This window comes from Hippichthys cyanospilos, chromosome 4, assembly GCF_059441005.1.
Source record: "Hippichthys cyanospilos isolate Australia breed blue-spotted pipefish chromosome 4, RoL_Hcya_1.0, whole genome shotgun sequence".
NCBI classification, from domain to species: domain Eukaryota; kingdom Metazoa; phylum Chordata; class Actinopteri; order Syngnathiformes; family Syngnathidae; genus Hippichthys; species Hippichthys cyanospilos.
Window position 1 is genome coordinate 21739512 of NC_142372.1, and position 25902 is coordinate 21765413.

At 38.0% G+C, this 25902-nt stretch overlaps 1 protein-coding gene across 10 annotated transcripts in view; it reads left to right on the plus strand.

Moving 5' to 3' along the window:
- Positions 1–25902, plus strand: part of tjp1a (tight junction protein 1a) — a 108096-nt gene that overhangs the window by 3659 nt on the left and 78535 nt on the right. For all 10 annotated transcript variants that reach the window (XM_088412222.1, XM_088412228.1, XM_088412224.1 and 7 more), the window contains exon 2: positions 19447–19660. In XM_088412222.1, the coding sequence (XP_088268348.1) occupies positions 19447–19660 (214 nt within the window). The remainder of the gene's footprint in view (positions 1–19446; positions 19661–25902) is intronic.

Consider the following 25902-nt stretch of genomic DNA (forward strand, 5'->3'; position numbering starts at 1 on the left):
CATTGGTTTTCTTGTGCGTATGCATGAATCAGCTGCAATACACATCACAATTGCAGGTAATTACACAATCACATTTTGAAAAGACTAAATGTGTTATTCAGAATAGCACCTAAGAAGGTTGCTGGTGACAGATGTGTGACAGGTGTGCGGCCGGCGGCTCCGCCCCCTCGCTAAGGATGGAGTTCTGCGGCCACAGCAAGCGATGCAACAGAGACACTCCCGGTTTAAGCCAAACCTATTATGAATAGTCTGCGGCGATCAAAGCGAGTCATGCGATAAATGAATTACAAAAAGAATTGAACAGTCAAATCTCTTATCACATTTGTGACCTTTCTCCTATTTTCGAGTCTTGTAATTATCCATAGAAACACAGAATTAATGCAAGCTGTGGTTAGTTGTCCCAATGTATTTTCATGTTCCGAATACGTTTTGCCGGGGCTTTAGCAGGGGCAAAGCGTGTCTGCATTCAACGATTGATAGCGGTGTCGATAAGAAAACGAAAGTCTTTACAAATACTCTTTCAATAACAAAACATCAATGTCGAGTATGTGATCACGTAGCAGCGGCTACGTATGGAACTATTTTATCATTTATCTGACGATGCAAAATCAGAATGGCGCTGTTGAACTTTTACACAAGTACTTGACCTTTTACGCAAGTATTTGCCAAAGTAATAAACATAATCATCAGCCACCAAATTGACTAGTGATTACATTTGTAAACAATAGTTCCGGGTGAGATCGTATCACATATTTGACTTTCAGCGAAATGATAGTGCCCCAGTTTTTAATTTTGAAAATCCGGCACCCTACTATAGCGCAGAGTACCAGACGGACTAGAGCCGGTAAAACCAGCATAGTGTACGTCGAGGCTCCTTTGTTGTACTCTGGTCAACAGGAGAATTTTCACACCATGCATGCGCTCCTCCCAATCACACATGCATCACACACACTGAGATGTGAGTGTGGCTCAGACATTCGTGGGTGTCGCTATTCCTATTTCATGCAACAGTGCTATTTCATGTTCTGACTCGAATCAGAAAATCCAGCATCGGTTTTTAAGAGTCAATCTGCATCTCTTTCCGATTCGTGCAGGGCCCGTGAGATCACAGAGATGGGACAAAATGTCTTCTCTTTCTGTACTCCTTGTCTTGTTTGCTGTTGTTGCATTTAACATCTGGGAGGCTACTGCGTAATCTCACAGACTGTAAATACAGGACTAACTATCACATAAATTTGACATTGAAGTAATAACTATCTGAAATATTTGTATGGTTTATCACAGGCGTGTCAAAATCATTTTTATTGCGAGCCATATCATGTTAATATTTCCTTAGGGGGCCGCTATGACTGTGAACACATATACAGTATATATGTGTGATTGCCTCATATTGCCGCAAAAAATACAACGATAATTAGTTTTGAAATCAGAAGCCACTAAATAATAAAAAAAGAAAGAAAGAAATGCTTGCGATACAACAATACTTATCAAAAGACAATGTTGTTGTTTAGCAAGGAACATGACGCAAACATTCACAACATGATCTGCCGTCACAGACTGCATAGAATGAAATTGAGAGCCAAATCTGGCCCCTGTGCCTTGGATTTGGACATCTTTGCCACCTTTCACAAAGTTTAGTGGTTTGGTTCTGTAGTTTCTCTTTCAATTGTACAGTGTCTGTAATACTGTTTATCATTTCAAAATGAATGGGTGAATACTTTTGTGCAAACACTGTGTGTGTAAGTTTATTATTAATTATAATTTGAGATTTTTAGAATGAATTTGAAAACTTTCAAAACACACCCAGTTGACACTGCATATTAAGCTTTTTTCTAGATTCTTTGTAAAAATAGTAGTTTAGAATCACAGTACAGTACATGGCGCTTTTGAAGAGGATGCGACTTAATTCTTAATTACAGGACACACTACCCCAAAGGATAATTTCATTACGTACATTTGACTAAAACCATATACAGCACCACTACTTAAAAGTACTTTGTGCACCTGGAAGTCTGCCCATCCATTGGGCAGCTGATACTCTTTAATCCAACTAAACACAGCTCGAGCTCTGACTGAGATTAAAGTTACACCGAAAAACAGATTCAAACTACAAATAAACAAGATGACTTGGTCGATCGCTGGATTTTGCAAGCAAGCGCGATTCCTCGAATTGAAGCCATTTGAATACCTTTCTGCTCATGGCCGGGAAATGGAAGATTTGGAAAATCAGCATGTTAAGCGGCCTTCCCCAGAAGACATCTGCTAAACAAGATGCCGGTTGACATGTTTGTTTTTTGCGGTTGTAAGTGTAATTAGTTTGAGAACGTTCATAAATAGTAATTAGCTTGCTGATGTCTCTTTAAACTGTCCGACGCTCTTCCTAACACGTGGGCGTATCCTCTTGTATCATGGACCAGATGTCTTGTCTGCTACTCGCTAAGAGTGACAGCTCAGCCTGGTCTTCCCAGTCCACCTGCTTAATGATGCATTAAGTCAGCTCCCTTCTTGCCCACAACACACAAAACCACACTCCCTCGCACACACAAGTCTGCCCTCTCATTCGCTTGACCCCACATCCTGCCTCGTGGAAAGAAGACATACACACATGCACTCTACTTCATAACTCCTGTCCTCCTGCTACTCTCGCCCAGTTCCACTCAAAGAGGCCTTGAAGCGTAATCCGACACAAACTGACAATGATGCGTATTAGTTACCTCAGCAGGAGTCCAAGTCTGGGGTGGGCCTGTCATGAATATCACAACTTTGCCCAAAATTGTGCAGAAATGTATTCTTTTTTTGTTCCCTCTTTGCTTTTTAACCGTCCAGTTCCTTGTGCAGTCTTGTGAGAGGTTTTCACAGAGTAAGTAATAATAATGAATATAATTGAATTTGCTGGTGATACATACACTACGGATATGTGTGCGTCTGAAATAAAAATGTTCGGCCGTAACCTAAAAAATTGAAAAAGAGGAATATTTGGTCAAAAACCGAAGCAATCAAGGATTAAAATAGATCTTTCGTCGGATATCGCCTCACAGGAAATGACTGTATCTCACGCAGTGTCATGCGCAGGTCTGAGGAGGGATTCATTTTAATGTGCTCTGTTTTTTGTTGTTGTTTTTTTTAACACTAGTTTTTGTTAACTAGAGGCACTAGAGCAGTGGTTTTCAACCTTTTTTCAAAGATGTTCCTCCTGTGAAATATATTTTTAGCCAAGTACCCTTAACCAGTGCAGAGCATTTTGGGGTTTAAAAAAAAAAACAACAACAACAACAACTTGCCATCACTGTCTGATTAATTAAACATTAGACCCTTTCAAACTTCATTTGTAATGGTCCCCATAAATATCATCAACTAAAATGTCCTCTTATGGATCACAGAAGAAATCTGTTAAAAAGAAATAACTTCATTATTAATAAATATTTTTTTAATGAATATAAAGTCTCTGCACTGATAGGAAAAAACAAATTATAAATAAATATTTGTCCACAGAAAAATATTAAACAAAGCGTCCTCTTTTTGGGTTACAGAGGATATCAAAAATCATGAACTAATTCATTAATAAATATGCGTCCACAGAAAAATATTATTTTTTGGAATCTTAGTAGAGATGTGTTTACAAAAAATAAATAATTAACTTGACAGGTAACGAGAGGTGGCACAAGAGAAATTGGGTTGAATCATTCTATCAAGGGGTAGAATCTGGCTTTTTACAATAATGAAATTGAATAACCTCCTGAACATACAATGGGTTTATATTTTCCTGAAACAATGAATGAATTCAATCATTATTTTTAAAGGATTATTTTTTAATTTAAAATCTCGAGTAAAGCCTGGAGTGCCTTCAAGTACTCTTAAGAGTACCAGTACCCCCATTTGAGAACCACAGGATAGTGTTAGTGGCAGTGGTCTCCATCCTATATATCATCACAGACCGGTCAACCCCTGAGATTTTTACTGCGGACCAGGGGCTGGGGGTCAAAATGTACAAAAATGTAGGTAAATTTCATTAAGTCAATGATAAAACTAAATTACAAAAGCTATTGATTTCAAGGGAAATACCTTGCACAAATGACAATGCGAAGGAGCTAAAAGCATACAGGGCAGCACTATATAACATGATGAAGATAAGAACTAATATTAGCTAGCATGTTAACCACAGTCACTGAGCTCTGTGAAGCGATGGCGATAAGAACAGAGCTGGAAGGACTCAAGCTAGCCACACTCCTACTCTAGCTACAAAGATTAGCTGCAAAATAAAAGCCTTCTATGTAAAGCGCATGGTCATGCACACATTTTTTGGTGCGTTTATTTTGAAGTTGGGCAAAGTTGTCTTTTCTCCAACTGCTGAGATTCTTGATAGTCGCTGCAGCGCTCTATCTCCTGTGTTCGCATCTAAACTTCATACAGACGCTTGCTGGCAGCAGATTTTGTCTCAACACCTCCGTTTTTGGGACCTATTGTTTTGGCTTTGATTATCTTTTGGCCAAAAACCATTTTCGGATGAAGATTCCCTACTAATGACCCAACTGCTTTGTAGATCACAATTTTCCGTGTATTTTAGCAAAAGGGAGGTTGATACACGTTTGTGTGTGTTTGTGTTTTTCTCCATCAGGAACTCGCATGTTCTTACTTTGGGCAGAGAGTTTGTAATCTCCTCTCAAATGGTTTATACCACTAAAGGGAACAGATTAACAAGGGTTTAAATGACTCACGGCTCGGCCCCTTACTACCTCCCACTCTCAGCGCATCCTGTGGGAGTAGGTCCATGCCGATATCTTTTTTTTGGGAGTGTCTCTGTTTAAGTAAAAGAGTAACATATCTAACATGTCACAGTTTTTTTTTTTTTTTTTTTTGTTGAGTGCAGCCCAATACAGTATTTTCCAAAAATACCTTCAGTTGAAAATATTCAGACTCCCAACTCATATTCATTTCTTCTTTTTTTTTTTTCCTTTGGTTTTAATGAAGCTGACAAGAATTGCTTTGTATTTATACTCTGTATTTATTTGAGAGAAATTTTTAAAATGGCTTAATACTTCAAGATTCAAGAGTTTTGTCATATGCAGTACATAGTAATACCACACAAGGAAATTCTTATTCTTATCACATTCTGAGCATATTACAAAACACAGTTTAGTAAACACCATGAATGCAAGTACACATCTGGGCAGTGTCACTAACGTGTTAAGATTTGCCCAACTGCAGTGAGAGACAGAGTCTAACTCGTTCGGATTTACTTGGGCATTCAGCACTCACCGCTTCACCTTTCAGGCAAGAAAGAGTAAAATGTCTCAGGCAGGATACACACATTTACTGGGCAGAAACTATGAGACGAGATCAGTTTTTTAACTTGTTGGCTCAAAAGTTAGATGCCACTTGCGGGAATCTGCTGCCTGTCCGAACGTTGTAATTTCATAATTTCGAAACGTTCCGAGGAAGCCAAACAATTCTTCCAAATAAAATGTTGGTTATCAAGTAATGTTATGAAACAACCGGCCTTGAAACGCTTGTATTTTGAAGTTTGATCCTACAAAGTACGATCTGCTATTTGATGTCGTGCCATCGACTAACCATAGGCGGGCGGTGCCACAGTTGACCGCGATCGACACAATGGACACGCCTGCTCGAGTTTGTTTTTTATTTGTTAGTTCTGTTTTTGTTTTTGTTTGAAGTTTTTCAAAGGTTTAATTGTTTTATGGTTTGAAAGAAGACATGTTTTTAATAATGATTTTTCAAAATAGTTTCATCTTTATTCAGATGACAGAGGTTTATTGTTATTTTTTTTAGTGTTACGGTTTGAGTACACTTCCAAGAACGATGGACGAACAAACAGATCGACGGAGACCGAAAGGGGTCCATGGTACCGACAGACTGTAAATGCCAATTACGCCCTCATTAGATAGGCCTGCCTGTCCTGCTCCCATTTGCCAGAGTGTCTTTTGCGTTCCTGTTCTGTCTGCTCAGATTCTCCATGCCTGTTGACACTGCATATACCCTGGAAAGTATGTTGTGATGCAAGGTTTGTGAGAAAGTTCTTGCTTGAGAAAGGATAGGTTCATGGGATGATTGGGTGTGTTAAACTATGACCATGTTCTTTTTTCTTTGACTAGGCGTCAAACAGAAGATGAAATACCTATTTGGGAAATAACCTTGTCATAAAAAAATGCAAGAAAAAATTAAATTAGTTTGTCAGTGTTAGTTGCTAGTTTTGAATGAGAATGTTTAAATAGTGTCTTCAGCATGACCTGTTATATCTTTATCAGTGGAGATATGCTTTACAGAGGTCCATAAACTTTCCTAAGTGAGCCATGTTAATGCATTGTCTTGCACTTTCTGCTTGCTTCAGGCTTGACCATTTATACTAAAAAATAAAAATAAAAAAGTTCTCTTCAACTGTTTTACCCAAAGTCACCCAGGGCCGCTTGAAAACATTGACAATAGCTTCATTCGACACTGATTGTCGGTGTAGTTCAGCCAATGATATATCCTACCTTTGTAAGGGTGGAGTCATAACTTCTTCGGGAGGCATTGAATGGAAAGAGGGGCCCATCAGAGACTCACTGTCTCCCCATTAGAGGCACAGCAGCAATGACTTTTGGAATCTGCGAGTCATGCGTTCTTGACCTGTGGTGACTCACGACTGACACCATGGCTCACAGGGAGCTGACAAGAGGAAATACATCACTGCTGTCCCTCAAATAGAGGACACAGCAGAGGGGCTCCACTTCTGCCTGACAGAGATGCCATTTATTATTTTATTTCTTGTCCTCTCTTTGGCTGATTTATGTCTCGCTCGTGATAGCAGGAGTCCAGTTCATAGACATCGCTTGACAGCAGTTTAATCTGTTTACCATAGTGCTGCTCTGATGTTCACACACACATTTAGCTTTCCCCATTCCAAAACCCAGCCGTTGAGAAGGCGCTGCTTAGGAGACTCACTACCCACTCCATTAGATATACTCCGAACAAATTAGAGACCTTATCAGGAGATCATTTGCGAAGAATATACAGAATTTTGACTGATTGAATGGTGAGTGAACTTAGTGACCATCTTGATGGGATTATAACTACCTATTTGGTCAAAAAAATGTGTGTGCTTCAGGGTTCGACTTTAAGGTCTTTATTGTTTAATTTTTACTTTCTCCCTTTGGCGGTGGCATAGAATTAACTTCCGTAATGCTCTGCTCCTGATACACAGTTGTTGGGATGAAAGTTGAGCAATGCGTAACTCTTCTGATGAACCTTTAGTTGAACAGAGGAGGTCTGTAATGCTTCAAGAGCAACTTCAAGAGGAATGGCATTAACCCTGCGACACAAAAACTACAAATGTGACTGCTATATGGCATTTGTTGAGTCCTTCTTTGCCCGTAATTTACAAAGATGGCAGTCAATTTGAAGTCCTTACAAAGACTTGAGTCATCGTTCACAAATAGGAACCATTCAAAAGACACGATGTGTTCAGTCACATCACTAAAACACATTACACCATTTTAAAATAATTTCTGTGGATCCTCATGTGGACCATACCCTTTTACAGGACAGTTACACTGGTTTCTTACCACAACCACATAACCATGCACGAGAGGTAAATTGGACACTCTAAACTGCGTATGTGAGTGTGAATGTTCGTCTTTGCATGCCCTGCGATTGGATGGCAACCAGTGCAGAATGTACTGCGCTTACTGCCTGCAACCCTCGTGAGGATAATGGCCAAATAAGATAGATGGATGGTTCCACATGTGTTTTGGGATTGATTTTAAAGTTTTTTGAAGGTTTTTTTGTTTTTTTTGGTTGTTAAATGTTTAAACTGTTTTGGTCCTGCGTATCTCCTTAAACTCTTTTTGCCCTACAAACACATGCTAACGAAGTGTTTCTCAAATAGTGGGGAAGGCCTCCCTTTGGGGTGCAAGGTGATGCCAGGGAGCGCACGGATGACCCCAGGGAAAATGCTTTGTTTTTGTCATTAAGTGTAATTGCAATAAAACAAAAACTTTCATCTTTATTTTATATTTTTGGCATTATTAACTTTATTTTTTTTTTAAGTTTCACGCACTCTGATCCACTTGGTTATTTTTTTTGTGTTTTAGACTAAATTGCAGCCTGTATAACTACTGTAAAAAATTGAACGTTTATGTTATATTTTTTGTTAATGTTAATTAGAAAACAGGTTTAGGTATACGTTTACGCTTTTTATTGATAATAGATTTATCTATAAATAAGGGCATGGGGGGGGGGCGAATTCTCTTCTCTTTCTGTCAATTCTCCCACTCATGGCATAGAATGTTTTTCTTTTTAAAGACAGGCTCAAGACCCATCTTTTTAACATAGCTTAGAACTTATATTCACATATATGACCTATTTTTTTATTTCACTTGGAGGAGCCAAATCACAGTTTCATAATCATTAACGTTGGGTGTATTTTATTTTAGGATCATGTGGACTAAGTTAGTTAATTCAATGTTCTGTAGAAGTGTGATTAACGTTCAGGTGAAAACTTGTTTTTTTCTCGTCAAGTAATATATATCTATCTATATACGTATATCTATCTGTATCTATCTATCTATCTATCTATCTATCTATCTATCTATCTATCTATCTATCTATCTATCTATCTATCTATCTATCTATCTATCTATCTATCTCGCTCTTTCTCTCTCTCTCTCTCTCTCTCTCTCTCTCTCTCTCTCTCTCTCTATATATATATATATATATATATATATATATATATATATATATATATATATATATATATATATAATATATGTAATATATATATATATTTATATATATATTTATATATATATATATATATATATATATATATATATATATATATATATATATAAAATATATATATATAATATATAATCCTATGTGCCTTATACATGATTTTTTTTTTTTAATAGGCTATTCTTATAATTGTCAGTTTCTATTTTTTTAAGAAGCCCGTTTCTACTTTTCCGTATTCAAAACATAAAAGCAAGTTGTCGCAAACACTTTGGTATTAATTCTCCTCCGTGGCAAAGTTTTGAAATGCCTTGTATATGAAAATGTTCAGTACTAATGTCATTTATATAATGCAATGTTTTGATCACTTCTTATGGTTGTCATTTAATGCAATATTTTCTAATGAGGACACAACCGCTATGTCACACATCAACCGTCAATGGCAGAGACAAGTCTACTTCATGCTGTGTTAGGTGGGATGAAAATACAATTTAATATGAACACTATTAACCATGAAGATGACAAAGACAATCAGGAATAACCCTACCCTTGCCTCATAATATATGCAGCTCATATTTTGAGTGTCACGTGATTACTGGACAGTATCTATAAAAAGAAAAATCTTTTGGATTACATTGAATGCAAAAAAAGAAAAAAAAAGTGTTGAACCAGCAAAGCATTTTCTTTTTGTTTTTGAGATGAAAAAAAATGTTTATGAGGAATACTGCTGTGAAACAAAAGTCTTAAATCAAGAGGATGGAATATAAACTTCATGGCATCTTTAAATTTGTTTTGGGATTGAGGCTAAATCTAAATTCTTGTTCTTTCATCAGTTGAGATGTCATGGATGCGGAGTTGGAACCAGGAGTGGCAATATTGCTTCACACGTACATTGAAATATCAAAATGGCAGAATGGGATTGCAAATGATCAGATATGTATCCAATCTACACCTCTCTATGAAAGAGAATCTAAAGAGATTGGAAAACAACAATTAATGTGTCGCTTATGGGCAAAGAAAATGATAGCTAATAGTGATTCTCAGCGCTTCACCTACCCCCAGTAATATTACATTTGTTAAAGTAAACTGCTGAGATGTGTATTTCTTTCAGTTTGTCAAGCTGGGAATGAAGTTGATGAGGTGTAGTTTAGTATTGCTATTTGTCCTCTCAGCAAACCCCAACAAAACACTATTGTGTTTTTTACAGTTGTTTGGCAACATCATGTTTTTGTCTGTTTTGAAAAAAAAGTAGTTCCTCACTGCAGGGGTCATACAGGACCCGAAAACGACACGCATCCCACCTCATTTGATTGAATGTCTATATGCCTAATCTCCACGCTCCATCTGTCAGGCCTGTCTGGCCCAAGCACAGACTTGATCCTGTCTTTTTCCCATCCGTCTCTCCCCAGGTGGCTTTAAATGGGCTTACACACTCTGACTCCTAACTAACAGGCTGTGTAATGTGTTTCCTTGACTTTATGTTTTGTTTCCTGCTGCTGTTACCAGTCTGGAGGAATAAAGCGTTGTGGCCATTGCGTATCCTAATAATCCTGTTAATGGGTGTCCCCATTAACACCAATGGTGTTAGCTATTGAATTATCCTAAAATGAAAATGGAAGGTGTTTTTTTTTTTTGGTGTTTTTTTTTATTTTGACATATAGACAATTCTTTTCATAGATTCAATTGTCATGCATAAGAATGCTGCCATGTTTATTTTGAGCTAACGTTCACTTAAAATGGCTTTGCTGAACAACTTTTGTAATACTATATACACACTCTGCACAGTAATTGTAAACAACTGGCAGTTTCCTATTGGAATACATTATGAACATGGCCATATATTGTACATGGAAAATGGACTTGCACTTATATAATGCTTTTCTATCTCAGGTACTCAGAGTGCTTTACACTGATAATTCATTTACCTACTGTTGACGCAGCATCGGGAGCAACTGGGGGGTTCAGTGTCTTGCTCAAGGACACTTCAACATATTTGAATAAATGCTCAATTTAGTCACTTACAACACTTGATGAAATAACAAGGCTTCTGACTTCAAACCGACAACCTTTCAGTTGGGAGACATTGACTCTACCACTGAACAATGTTTCCCCTGTTTTTTTGTTGTTGTTTTTTTTTAATGTGATTCACATAGTAAATCAAGTTCAAAGCTACTACTGCCCACAGATCAAAGTTCAAATCTTCTGACCCTCCTGAATATGCATGTTTTCACGTCTTTTGACAAACGTCACCCCCCCCCCCCTTTTTTTTTTTTTTCAGTTTTGGGTAAATTTGACAAAACACACATATCATGGCTGTCCAAATAAAACACATGGTGTGTGTTATTAATGTAACGATATTGAGGTAGTTTTTGACGCATTTCTTCATTGTATGTCGAATAACATGAACAGAGGAAGGCGGCACTTCATGAAAGTGCATTTGAAAGTGCATATATTTATTCACAATAATTGTTTTTCTTTTTGATAACAGATCTCTTCTATGATGCAAAATAGGACACTGTTGATTTTTTTTTTTTGTGGACCAATACAAATTAAGTTTGAAAGGTTCTAAAGTTTAATAAATCTTCTAAAAAGTCTTTTTTTTTAACCCAAACATACTTTGCACTGGTTAAGGGGTACTTGGCTGAAAACATTTCACAGGGGGTACTTCCCTGAAAAACCACTGGCCTAGAGCACTGTCCAATACTGATATCGATTTGATACCAGCTGGAATGATACATGTTTTTATTTCATTTTTTTTGGCGTAGTTATTTCATTACGTATTGTAAGTGACTAAATGGAGCTTTGATTCGAATAAGATCAAATACCGAAGTAATTTCACCCGCATCATTATTCTTGTCATCGTTTATAGAAGAAAGAAGCCCACATATAAACATGTGTTGTTAATGTTGTTCCTTAGTGTAAGTTTAATGCATTAACAGATTTTTTTTTTCTCTCTTAGTTTGAAATATTTGGCTGTGTTTGAACGCACCACATACACTGCATACATAGTTGTAGTGGTTTTCGTTAACACTAATGCTAATGCTCGTTTCTCGACCTGCTGAAATGCTTTACAGTACTGGAGTTGCCTACCAATTGACACCTTTGTGTGCTCATCTGAAATTCAGACAGACACAGACTGCGTCATAACAACATCCATTTTCAGACGTATTGTTTTGGTTTTAATTGTCTTTTTGCCCTCAAAAAAACTTTTTTTCCTTCACCATTTTCGATAGAAGATTCAACCTCAAACATGAGACTATATTACACACACAATGTCGGATTGAGACGGCCCTAATTGAAAACCAGTCCAGGTTTACTGTCTCTCACACAAAGTCTGCTGAAACAGGCATCACCTTACCTGTGACCTTAAAACTCCTATGCCCCTGAAGGGTAAGCGTTCTGGGCGCAAGTCATGGCTCTTTTTTTTCATCTCAGGGTTCACTAAAGTTTGCAAACATTAGCCAGATGGTTGCCTGAACTGCTCTTGTTGCAAGGAAATTTTGAACATGTTTTTGAACAAAAAGTTCAACCATCTCGTAAAGATTTGCGACCTAGGATGAACCCTGACTCGATCAAAGAAGCCGGTGCCTTCGCACGCACTTGCTTTCATTTTTTAAGGGTACAAATGACACCTGGTGTAGAAAATGAATGGGAGGCCACACCTTGCAAAAAGCCATTTTCACTGATATTGGTTGAAGTTACCCATGTTTTTCAAGGAGCCAAATAAGAAGTATTTGAAGGGCTCATCAGCAAAGTTGCCTGAATCAAGCAGAATGTGTCACGCTTCTCTCGTCACTCCTGCCCGCTACAGTTGGAGCGGGCCCCGCATGTTCAACGGCCCCCATCACTTCAGGCTGAAGAGTCAGACGTTATGAAGCACTCAGAGCCATACACTGACAGTGTCCCTCTGTCCTTTGTCTCTTTGCATTATGGTCATTCCCCTTGTTCCCTATGTCTTTATCTCGCCTTCCAGCCTCATGTTCCCTCATGCTTTATTCACCTGTCTCCTTTTGTTTCGTCTTTGTTGTCTTAATGCTCAAACTTTTGCTTTTGGCTGCTGAGCGTGTAAAGTCCAACAAAGTGAACTGCTTCAGTGGAGCTATTTTTGGTGCAAGACCATCCCATTGTGGACTGGATCATATAAACAAAGGCATCTCATTAGCTTAAAGTGTATAATGCTTTATCTCAACCGTTTTACACTATAATACATAGTGGTAATTATATTTAAAACCCTGCGGATACCTCATGCATATCGTGTGTATGCGTGTGTGTGTCCGAATTGTTAAATGACACACTGATGTCCCTGTAGCCCTCACTAAAGTACTGTGGAGAAAAGTGCTCTCCATGTGAACATCTGTCATAATAAAGTGTTAGCTAATATAAGTCTGAAGCAGTGAACCCAGGTACTCCTCCAATATATCACGTTTACTCACAGTGAGTTGGCTTCTTGAAGAGACAGCTGCGTGCTATACTGTATAAACAATGAATACAGACTTCATTGCCCTTTTAGGGCTTGTTAATAAAAATTAAAGCATGATCTGAAAAGTCAAAACTATAGTTCAATTACATGTACTTATTTTTATTCTTATTTACAACAATTACACGTGCATATACATATTTTCATGATCCTGGGTGATTGATGAAGTTTGCTACTGACCTGTTTAATTTAGGGCATATATTCTATTTTGGGCTTAAGTCTCATGCAACATTCATGAACTACTTTTCACTGCTGTCAATGTTTCTTGTTATTTCTCTATTTCTGTACCACAAGACGCGTGCTTTGTTGTTTTCCACTGAAGAGGTTACTTTAGGGACACAGTGAGTGTGCTCCAGCTTTTTTGTGTGTGTCTGCCTTTTTCTTAAAAAAAAAAAAATACTGACTTCAAACTGCGGTGACATGACAGGCGTGACTCAATATATTGCCCCAAAAACCAGCAGCATCACTCACGATTAATCATTCAGAGGCCACCCTCAAGAATGCGCGCATGTTTTACTTTCATCTGTCAGTCTCAATAGTTGTAACATTAGGGTCTTCATGAGCAGTCAAGACACAACATTTTTTTTCATTGTGTATTCTATATATATATATATATATATATATATATATATATATATATATATATATATATATATATATATATATATATATATATATATATAAACAAACTTTGTTCTCTTTTACAACACAAAACACAGTGCATGATGAGCGGCCGCTAACACTGCCTGCAGATCCACAGTAGGTTCTGCTGTAAAATTATATTCTTCTATTAAAAAAAAACAAAAAACAGAGAAACGTTGAAGCTGCAAAAAGGGAAGCTTGAAGTGGCAAGATAACACAGTATATAATCTTTATTTATTTATTTATTTATTTATTTATGTATTTATTTATTAAAAAGTAGGTGTCACTTCTAGGAAGATTTTATAGCCCAGAATGGTTCCTATATCGGAAGGCAAATACACTAATCAGGTGACTACCGCGCCACACAGTTTGACTACATTATATTGCTGGCTTTTTAGTTGATTTTCATTAATTCTCTGAAGGTGGTCTACATCAGTGGTTCACAAACTTTTTTCAGTGGTGTAGCCCCTGTGAAATATCTATTCAGCTAAGTACTTCATAAAGAGTGCAAAGTATTTTTGGGTTAAAAAAAACTTCAAACATGCCATCAGTGTCTGATTTATTCAATGTTAGATGCTTTCAAACTTTATTTGTATTTGTCTACAAAAAAATAATCAAACCAAAGTGTCCTTTTGACAATAGAAAAGGTTTTAAAATATTATAAACATAAAGTTTCCTGTTTTGTGCTTAAAGCAGCGATATCTTCACAAATATAAATCATGAACGTAAGTATTAATAAATATTTGTCCCCCAAAAAATAATCAACATAAAGTGTCAGACCTGTTCTCAAAAAGAAATATTTATGAATAAATATTTGTCCAAAGAAAACTATTCAACCTAAAGTGTCCTCTTTTGGGATTGTAGTAGATATGTGTTCACAAAAATAAATCATTAACTTGACAGGTAACAAGAGGTGGCACGAGACAAGTTAAGTGCAATCAATCTAGTATGAGGAAGAATCTGGGTTTTTTACTTTATTGAAATTGAATAACCTACTAAACAGAAATGTGTTTATGAACTTTTCCTGAAACAATTAATTAATTCAATATTTATTTGAAAATGATTTTTGTTTGTTTTATTTCAAATGTTGAGTACCCCCTGAAGTTCCTTCAAGTACGCCCAGGGGTACTAGTACCCCCCCATTTGAGGACCACTGGTCTACATGTCAATCATGTACATACAACACTGATGATTATGTGTGGCTGTTAAAAATTTGTGAGTGACACTTGTGTGAGCACGAACGTTGTTACTACTTGGAACTATTTTTTGGTGAGAGATGTCCGAGGTGAGTTTGTTGCTCAACCTTAGACTGTATTTTTTTAACATTGTACTCATTGTACTTTTTTAACATTCTACGCACTGTTTAGGCAATACCTATCCAGAAGTCTATAAACTGTGACAACTCACAAATCAAATTGTTGTTATAAGTGTAGTAATAAGTCAAAATATGTTTTATGAATAATGTACATGTTTTTGTAAGTAAGATAACCCCAAGATGGATTTTTTTTTTAATAAAAAGCATGAATATTCCATACCACAGCATTGACCGCAAAGTAATGAATGAATCCCAGAAGATCTCCTTTTCATGTTTTCTTCCCAGATTCTATTTTCATTGTCATTATGTTTCTAGACGGACAATAAAATAAAACAATCACGCAGCCCAAAGTTCAATAAAGATTTTGGCTAGATTTTGAGTTGAAAAATTTTCTTGAACCAGATGGATGGAACGTTTCATGACTGATTGTTGGAGCAATACTGCGCTTACATGGAGGTGTTTCCATGTATGTGGAGCTCTTGTGCACACCATCACTTTGATTGTACTTTCTCAAGTGACACCAATGAGAGAAGAGTTTTAACAGTTTTGTTAGTGTGTTTGATTTCTGTTCACTATCTTAGACAGAAGGTTATTCTGGGCTATTAAGAGGCCATTTTAATAAATGTATTGCCAGTGCAGTTACAGTGATATTTTTATGTATTTATTTTTTACTTACATTGCTGTTCAATAGCAGCCCAGTAAAAATGAATCTTGATGTCTATAGCCATCAGTGGCAACGAAAGAGGTAACAAGAAATCTTACAAACTGTATTACAATACAATTCAAGCTAATCTTTTTCTTCACCTGTGCTTTTATTGATCCCTCCATTCATCTACTGAAAAAACAAACCACAGGTTAGCAATAGGACAAGTGATTGTCTGCATGTAGTCAACAAGCGTATGCAGTCACTGTCCATTCCGTTTGTCTTTGCCAGGAGTCAATTATGCACTGAAAAAAAACGTCATTCTGTTTGTTTTCTTCTATGACCTACTTAAGGTCTTCTCTGCTTTTTTATCCATAGGATGCTTACAGTCATTTTCATGGTAAGAATGCTAAGACTAGCATTATTTAATTTCTGTTGAACTAAAAAGCACATCAGCTGTTGTCTTTAATTATTTTTTACTAATCATTTTGATGAAAAACAATGCTGGCAGAGATTTTCAAAAACAATCACATACGTATTTATTCATCAAATATTTCATCCATTTTAATTTAGGGAAGCATTATGAATATTTGATTTACCACTCGTATTGAAGCATCCCGTCTTGTGACCAAAGCCACAACTTCAAGTGGAGTCCAAAACCATAGAGCAGCCTCGACCTCCGTGAGCCTCAATGCTGTCCCAACAGACTTAAAAGTGCTGCATCTCTTTCAATGTGTAAATGAGTACCTCCCCTTTGCTGCCAATTGTTTTTCTAATTGAATAAACAAGTAAAGTGAGCAAAGTGCTCAGCACATACACCTCACAGTTGTGATCTTGAGGGATTACATTTTGGAGTTCGCACGTTTTCCTGGGTTTTCTCAGGGCATCCCAGTTTCTCGTCACATTCCACAAACATGTTTCGAGTTATGAATGTGAACATAAAATAGCGTTTGTCTTAATGTGATTGACAAGTTCAGAGTGCGCCTCGCTCCTCATCAGCTCACCAGCAACAAGTAGAAAATAGATTCAATAAAAAGGAAGAACATAACGCAAGGGGTTCTTCATGAAAAGCATTCCCTTTAATGTCATACACTGTATATATACATACATTCTTCTGCGTATATGTAATAACATGACACAGCTCTCCCATTCCACTTCTGAAAGATAAGCTTATGAGAGCCTATAAAAGCACAGTGAATTTACCCTCACCTTGAAGAAACACATCTGAAAATTGACCATGAGCTGGGTGAAAGTGTGTTATCCTGCTTTATGCAGCCCGCAAAAAAAAGGCACAATGCAGTCATATATTGGAATGGAAAGGGAAAGAAATTAAAAGTCAACTAAGTTGCAGTTTAATAAGAGTCTCCTTTGGACTTATTAAATGTGCTAAGAAAATGCCTGTGCTTCCAGTAGTGCAGTGTGGGGCAGGTTACGTCAAAGCTGTAATGCATGATTTATTACTTATTACTACCGTTTGAAAAGAAATTGTTTCAGAGTAAATTGTTACCTTACAATATGACGGTATTTGAAATCAAAGGCATATTGCATGACTTTTATATTACTCCCACCAACATTACTGGAAATATGGATTTGCCGTTCTAAATGTAGCTCATTACGCTCATTACACATCCAGTGGAAGGTTGGCTTATGCCTAAAAACAGTACAAATCATTTTATCTGTATTGTAATTAATTATTGTATTTAATGTAAAGTTTAACATGATTTTTTTGTATGCTTCATCTTGATACACCTTGACCAGATCTATTTATAGACTATAGCAAATGTACAGTGAAAATTAGCTTACCTCATGGGTGTCAAACTCCAGTCCTGGAGGAGGGATGTCCTGCATGTTTTCTAACCTTCTCTCTCAAACACACCTGATTCAAGTGATTAGGATCATTTTCAAGGTCCTGTAGACCTTACTAATGAGCTAATCATTTGAATCAGGTGTGTTGAGGAGAGAAAACCGTTAAACATGCAGGGCAGTGACCCTCGAGGACTGGAGTTGGACACCTACAGTATGGCATACGTTGTCATTATTGCTAGTTTCAAAATGCTGGTTAATCCACTGTGGAAGCAGCATATCTTCTATGTATGTCATACTCTGTCATGACTCTCTGACTCTGTCATGACTCTGTTTTGTTTTATCCCCGCTTTCAATCCTCCGCGTGTTTTCTTTTCGCTGAATTCATGTTACTATAGCATACGGTATATTCAACCTGTTGTCTGCTGCTGCCACTCTCATCTCTGCAATAGCAGATAGCATAAAAAGGAAATAAACATTTTTCTCCTGACTTTTCTCTGCCAATCTCGCAGTGTTTTTGGCGAATTTGAGGAAAATACACCATTTTCATGTTAAAAATGCATTGTAATGCATCGCGTTAATCTCATTTGTACCGAGTAAAATGGTTTTTTTTTGTTTGTAATCGTAATTTTTTTGTGTGTAATGCATTACACTATTGCGTTATAGCAAAAATGTATGCATTCTAGTAATTACATTACCTTTGTAATGCATTACTCCCAACACTGACCAGTAGCAGCTTCAACTTTTATTTCAATAAAAAGGCCTATGAAGCGCATGAAAAAGCAACAAGTGAAACCACAGCGGCCCCCCTGGTTGCGGTGTCCCTGGCTTGCGTTTTTTTTATGTTACGAAGTAGAATACGAAGTCCTTTGGGCCCTACTTTAGGCATTTTTCCCGCTTCACGGCATCAACAACAATTGCAAAATTCAAACTTGGCGGTCAGTGCCTCTACTCCATACTCACTACATGCGTCACTGCTTATGTCACTGCTTATGTCACTAGAATGATGGTCTGCTATTGGTCGGTGCCACAATGTCACTAAGATGCCGGTCTGCTTTCTGTTAGTGTCACGGCGTCCCTAAGATGCTGGCATGCAATTGGTCGGCGTTATGGCATCTTTACCATGCTGGTTTGCTATTGGTCGGCATCACAGTGTCACTAAGATGCCATAGGCTAAAGACTTGAGCTCATGTAAGCGCTTACAATATCGTACTCAAACTTTAGTTGGCCAGCCATGGGTCCCAAGATTGCTTGTGATGTTAAAGGGAGAAGTAAGAAGATAATTAGTATGGAAACAAAGCTGGAAATAACCAAGAAATATGAATACATGGATGCTAATAGAACACCGAAATACAACACTATTTTTTCATCCAAAATTGTTGACTTTATTTCTAACTCTAATGGCAAGTTCTTTATAACTACAAAGCATCATGGCCTAGTATAGAAGACAAATAGATGCTCCATACCTTGTAACCATCTGCAGGCTAGCCTGCTGACATTTAGCCCAATTACTCACACTTGCTTGACTGTCACCTCACCCAACAGGAGAGGATGTCCTTTAAAAGGCATCAAGTTGTCTTCTTTTGATTCCCAAGGCAGATCTCTTTTTTTTTTTTTTCTCTTGAATATGCATCAGTTACTGCTGGCAAGCTGCATGCGCTGAAAATTTAAATCACGGTATTGAGAATTGCTGGAATCTGGGTCAACACGATGTTATTTTGTGCGTAAGCTTGAAATTTATGAGAGAAATAGCTGCGTTCTATTTGAACAGCACGGTTGATATGACCCTACTGTTGCAAATAAGAAAATATCAACATGTCTTCTCTCTTTCTCTTGCAGGGTAACGCCATCAGACGGGGAGACTTCACCCTCTGGTGTTCCTGAGTCTTCAGATGGGCCTATAGGTGCTACTGGGGGGGTTGGTGCTATGGCCATGCCTGCCATGTCCACCCTCTCCCTGCCCATGAGCCAGGGGAAACCTTCCTTGCGCCGCATCAAAGGTCGCATTCACCGCAGCAAGAGCCTAGACAGCATTGATCTGCTTGATTCCAATGTAGGTGCAAATGTACACGTTCATCAACAGCGGTTAAACTTTTTTGCTTTTCTTAAACACTTTTAACAGTTATTATAGGCTTTAAAATCCACTTATATTAAAGTCATTATAACACTCTATACCATGTATTATCTGTATACAATATAAGTAAATGTGTAAATAAGTCAGTATAAAAAGAAAGGAACTTCATACCGACTTGTGCAGTCTCAGTTATGTTCTGCGTCTGCTTTGGTGAAGTAAGCACAGCGTGTCTTGAACCTGCTCTGAGTACAAAGAAATTGTCAATTCTAGAGCTTAATGAGCTTCTTTCTGTCAAAAAATCTTTTGTGCAAGATGTCACAAAATTTAATTTAAAAAAAAATAATTTCTTGGATTTCATTTTTAACAAAAGAATCAGACTATTCTGAACCAGAGATCTAAGCATACCAGGGGACATCGGGGAGAGAAAATAAGGAAAACAAACTAACGAATGTAACACTTACTCTGAGTTGTTTTTGTTTAACTGCAAACACCCCCCTGTAAGTAAAACCCGTTATATGATATAGTAAACGAACAAAAGGGCTAGCATACAATTTTTTGATCAACATTTTCATCACTCATATGTGCATCGACTGTGCATCTGGATCAAATGTACCAGGTCCAGCTTTAATATTGTTGCCCAGTTTGCCAGGCTCCCCTACAACGCAAAGAGCAGGCTATGGTCACTGAACCACAGCTTAAACATGACATACCCATTGAATTAAAAATATATATTTTTCATCCACACTTGTTACAGCCACACACACGAGCATGACACAATGACCTTTGGTTATGCAATGTTTCTTACTAGGCTTTCAGATGAGCACACAACATATTCCGTATGTCTCTCTCTATGACTGGCATACTCTCATAAAAAAGTATTAATCTAATATGTGATTGGATAAGCTGCTTGATGCTAAAAAGCCTGACCAACTCTGGGATTGTCCATTCCATTGAGCTACACTCTCTACAGCAGTCAATTCATGCCTACTTGCGTGTGTGCGTGTATATCTGTCTGTCATGTATATTTGTATGTCTGTGAGAAGCTGTTTTGGGAAAGACACCAACAATTTATGGCCCCAAAAAAAAGCATGCCAAACTGCGACTAATGCTAGCTTGCCGTGGCTGCTTTTGGCGGCCCTGGACCAGTGATGGGAAAAGTACACAGATTGCTTACTTGCGTAAAAGTAAAGAAACCCATGTAAAAACTGGCTTGCGTAAAAGTAAACGTGCAGATCTATCTACTTAAGTAAAAGTAGTACGGCGTTCTATTTGTGCCACAATCGCGAGCGTGCAAAAAAAGTTTTTGAGCGCAGAAAAAAGTATTGAGCGTACAATGGTAAGAGTTTGAGCGAGCGTCGATGGATTTTGAGCACAGATGGACTGAGCATTATGAAAGTCTTACTTGGCCAAGATACAACGTGTCCGTAATTACTGTAAAAGCACACACTGAATGTATCAGATGATGCTGAAGTGTTCCTCTGTTATCCTATGGTTAACTCTTACACATAGAGTGATGACAACAGGCCTCATACAAGGAAGTAACAAGAGATTAGGGACATTACGAGTTTTATAGAATTTCACATCAAGCCGACTTTGGTCATAACTGAGGGAGTTTAGGTCCATCCAAGCTTTGTTGTGGGCCAGGCAGTTAAGCAAGTGCTAGGTACAAGTGCCAGGGTTGTGTTTCTTCAGAGGGAAGTAAATGTGAAAACCATCCACATAAAAAGTAAATGAGATGCTAGGCTTTTTAATAGCAGTGCCCAAGAGAAGGCGATATAGAAAAAATAGAATTGGCTCCAGAATGGAACCTTGGAGCACTTGTAAAAGGGGAGCAGATGATGAATTAAATTTACAAAAATAATCATAAAAAGGCGCTTTTGATAAGAGTGGAAGAAACTACTCTGCACCACTGATCCCGACACAATTCTTCAAGCGCGCGAGAAGGACATAAATGTCGACCATGTCAAGGGCTGCTGAGAGACAGGCTGATACGTAAAGTAGTAAGGCTTCTGCAAATTATGGCTAAAGTGCTTAATTCAAATGTCTGGCAGAGACCTTTTAGGAGATGGACACGGTTGACAATGGCTGGAGATCAGCCAGAGAGCCTCAGGGGTTCATTGGACACATTTTTTCCCCCAGAGCAGCCACTGATATTGGCTCCAACTGATCAAAACAGCATAAAAGCTAACTAAAACCATTTGAGTCCCCCCCCCCGCCCCCCCAAAAAAAAAAATCCAAGTGTTAATGGTTGTTTCCTTACACAGTGGCCTCTCTACTTACAAACGCCTATTGTTACAAAAAATCCGGGGTACAAAACGCCTCGGCAGAAAACTCTTGTCTCTAGTAACGAGAGAAAATTCAAGACACGAAAGAGAAAATTGTTGGCATATAATTTGAGACATGAGACACCAGCCCTTGCGCCAACAAGACTGTAATGTAAGACGGTATCACAACCTGTGATGTCCACAGTATTTGTTACAGTTTATGATGTGTTTTTATAATTTCGTAATTTGCCGGTTTGCCCACAAACGAGACACTATTTTTTGCACAGATGTTTACTGTTCCACTTTTCATCTTTACTGATTTCATCCACACTTCCCACCAACAATTTACACCGTGCAACTAACAAACATAAAATTGGCATTAGCTGCGGCTAACATTGTACATATTCACAAAAAAAAACTAATGCCAATGCCACTTTGGGCTGTCACATCTAACCTTTGCGTTGTTAGCACATCATTAACACTGTAGCGAGGACATCACACAGGCAGCACTTTGCATATAATCTTCCCAAGAATCCAAAAAAATGAATATGATTGCAAAGGCAATCTGAATTAATAGGTTTAGGCACACAAAAGTACTGCTTGTCCTTGTTTTTCCTTTTATTATTGGGGCACCCATATGCTTTGCATTGTGCCATCAAAGCATTTTCATAGACTAGAATCCTATAGCCAATAGCAATCCAGAGTTACTTATCTTGAATCATATGTTTATCTGCCATATGAAATGTACTTTACAAATAGAATTTAATTTGACAAGTATTTTCTGTCATTGTCTCGGCCAGACAGAAAGTCTGTGTATGAAAAAGTTGGCTATGTTAGAACTGGTAAGCGCTACGGCTAAAAATCCGGTGGCTTAGCTGGGCGATTGGCACGTTTTCTTTTCTGAAAGAGGTTGAATGAAGTGAGAAACAGATTTGATGATGCACTGCTCAAACTTTGGTTATTGAGATTGATATAGGCACATTATTCTCACAGTATCTGCGGGTTTTGTGTTCTGGCATAGTTTACGTTCCCTATTTTGTTCTCCCTTGTGGTGTACAAACCATTTCATACTCTGATGTGAATACTGCAGTTGGCAGGCCTTTCTAAAGACAGGCCATATTTGGAGAGGGAGTAATCAGACTTCACACTTTTATCTTTTAGGGCTATCCCTGAGCAAGGACTGCCTTCAAACACAGTCTCCAGATAACCTGCCAATTTCTTTCTGAATTCCACCTCTCTTCTTCCTGCTTTCCCCTCCATGATTTCTCTCCTTAAAGTAGCAAACAGAATCAACAACAGAGCATATAGAACATGTACATCATGACCTCCACTGAGATGACAGGACTATGTGACTACCCACCAAGTGTATGTCTCCTTGTTCATGCAGAATACAGAAGATGCAGGCTAAAAAAAGCTTTCGTATCTATTTCATCCCACTGAGCTTGCAGCACTATCGACTGCTTAGAACATGTAACCCAGATACATTAGCTTCCTTTCTCCTACCTTCCAGTAATCCACCTCAAATAGTCCATGGGTATAAGTTTTTGCATGAATAATAGATTGAAGAAATGATCTACTTCATAATGCAGTGTTTTCTGTCTTTTACTTGCAGCTGTTTTGTGTGATAAAAGAGAACGGAAGGCTGTGGGGAGACGCTGAAAAGTTTAAAAATGAGTCAAATCATCGGGGAATTCTCATGGTAATTATTTATTGCAGACTTATGTCGTCTAATACACTGTGTGGCAAAGTGTGCTTCACTATGGACCACAGAGAGTTGATCCTAAGGGGAAATTAGGATGTGTGTTTGAGGATGTTCCCATCAGCAGTGGTGACTGTTTTTCCTAGAATGTTTTTCACTGACAGCTTTTACATCTTGTAATTTTTTTGGCCCTGAAAATTGTTGAGGTAAGTAGTGTAAGTGTTTCCTTAACCTATGTATATTGTACCAGAAATACGATCCTCATCATTTACGCATCAAATGTGTCAGTTTACTACCTTCAAACTCAATTGCACAGACAACTTACTATGCAGTCAGTCTACAATCTACATGCAAAGGCAACACCATTTATACACACTTAGGCACATTTATAGTGTCTAATATACCTACCGTGCATGTTTTTGGAATGCGAGAGGAAACTGGAGTGCACGAGGACAATATGCAAACCCCACACAGGAAAGGTAATTGTCTACCCACAACCTCTGCACCGTGAGGCAGAATTACTAACTAGCCTGCTACCAATACTAATAATTGCAAGAATATACAATTTAATGCATTTCCAAATATACATTGAGTATTAGACCACATGTCATTTAAATGAGAGACCAATGCTGAATGCTGAATAAGAGTCGGTTCGCTGAGCTTCTTTTGAGAATAAAAACCGAAACATTCCATTCAACTACTGAAATTCATTTGTGTTATGACCGTTTAGGAATGCAAGGAAATAACAATTTGATATCTTGGCTTGAAATAATGCGCTTCCTTTTTTCACTTGGCACTTGACATATGAAAATTGATGTAAACACATGCATTTAAATGATCGTTTATGTTCTAAATATTTAAGAATTAATTAAGTAGCTATGTTTTAGTTAGGGTAAGTTTGATGACCAACTATGTGAATTTAAGTAGTAACGGTAGTGAAAACCACAACGTTTGTTAAGTCCAATACATGACCTATTTATTCACTTTTTAGACTTGTTAAGAAGAGCACAAATGTGTAACACATACCACTCATTGTCACTCAAACTACAAACTACAGAACGGCATTGTCATTCACTTGAAGTCACCATTACAAGGTCAGATGTAAATGACCTGAAGGTTCTAGACCTAAAGGCTTTGGCAATATGCATTGCCAGTTGACATTTCTTATCTTCAAGTCAATTTAAATTCAACAGTCACTTCACACTTCATATCAGTTTCACATTTTTTTTAATACATTTATCCAAGGAGTGGAAAAAAGCCCAAAGTTATGCAGCTTTCTTCTTCCATTTCATCAGTAGACCTTTTCAGCTCATAATGTTTGCTCATTTGTGCAGACTGCAAGTTTATGCCCGCCGTCACTGCCAGCCACTGAATATCTCTCATTAATTGCGTTTCACATTACCCGGTCGCAAATCTATAGGCTTTGGCTCAGGCTCCCCACGGCTTTCAGTTTGATCGCAGTGATTTATTAGCTGTTTCAAGACACAGAGTGCTCTGCATAATGACACACTCACTGCCCCCATGTTAGATCATTCAACAGCACTGTGCATCAGTAATGTCGGGCAGAAAGGGCAGGAATAATCAATTCTGGCTCTATACATAGATGAAACCGTGATCTATGACACGCACAGCAGCCTGGGAGTTAGAAGGGCTTATTTAACACCGGGTCATATAGAAGAGTTCTCATAAAATTAAATTAATCAATCACTCTTGGTGTGCCTCTTAAAGGAATGACTCGGGTGATAATGGCCTGCATTCATTGCAGAAAGTGTGTCTTCATATATGTCTGGCGGTCATTTGTCCTCTACATGCTATTGATTGGTCACATCCGAGAGCTTGCAGGTCAGCATTTTTCAATAGGAAGAGTAGAAAGGCAGAAAGCATGCTGGAGGAATCATCAGCTAACGAATGAAAGGGTGAGGCAGGATCCAAAAGAGAAGAATCCAACAACAGATCTGTTGAAAACCAAATCTTGGTGATGTTCATGTGGCCACAAAGTCAGCACTGATCCCACTTCCCTACTATTAGCATTCCACGCTAGAATGGCGCACAAAAGCCGCAGATGTCGTCTTCTACCTGTGCCAGTCTGGAAAAATACCAAAAAGAAAACTTCTCCCAGGTGTAAAGTCACACTCTGTTTGGCGCTAGGCTTGCGCTGTGCATGCAAAAAGAGCCCTCCTCAATGTGTTGCTGGACCCTCTGACCTGCGACCTTCAGTGTCAATGACATTTTTATGTCAGTTCACCTTTGCGTTTGCT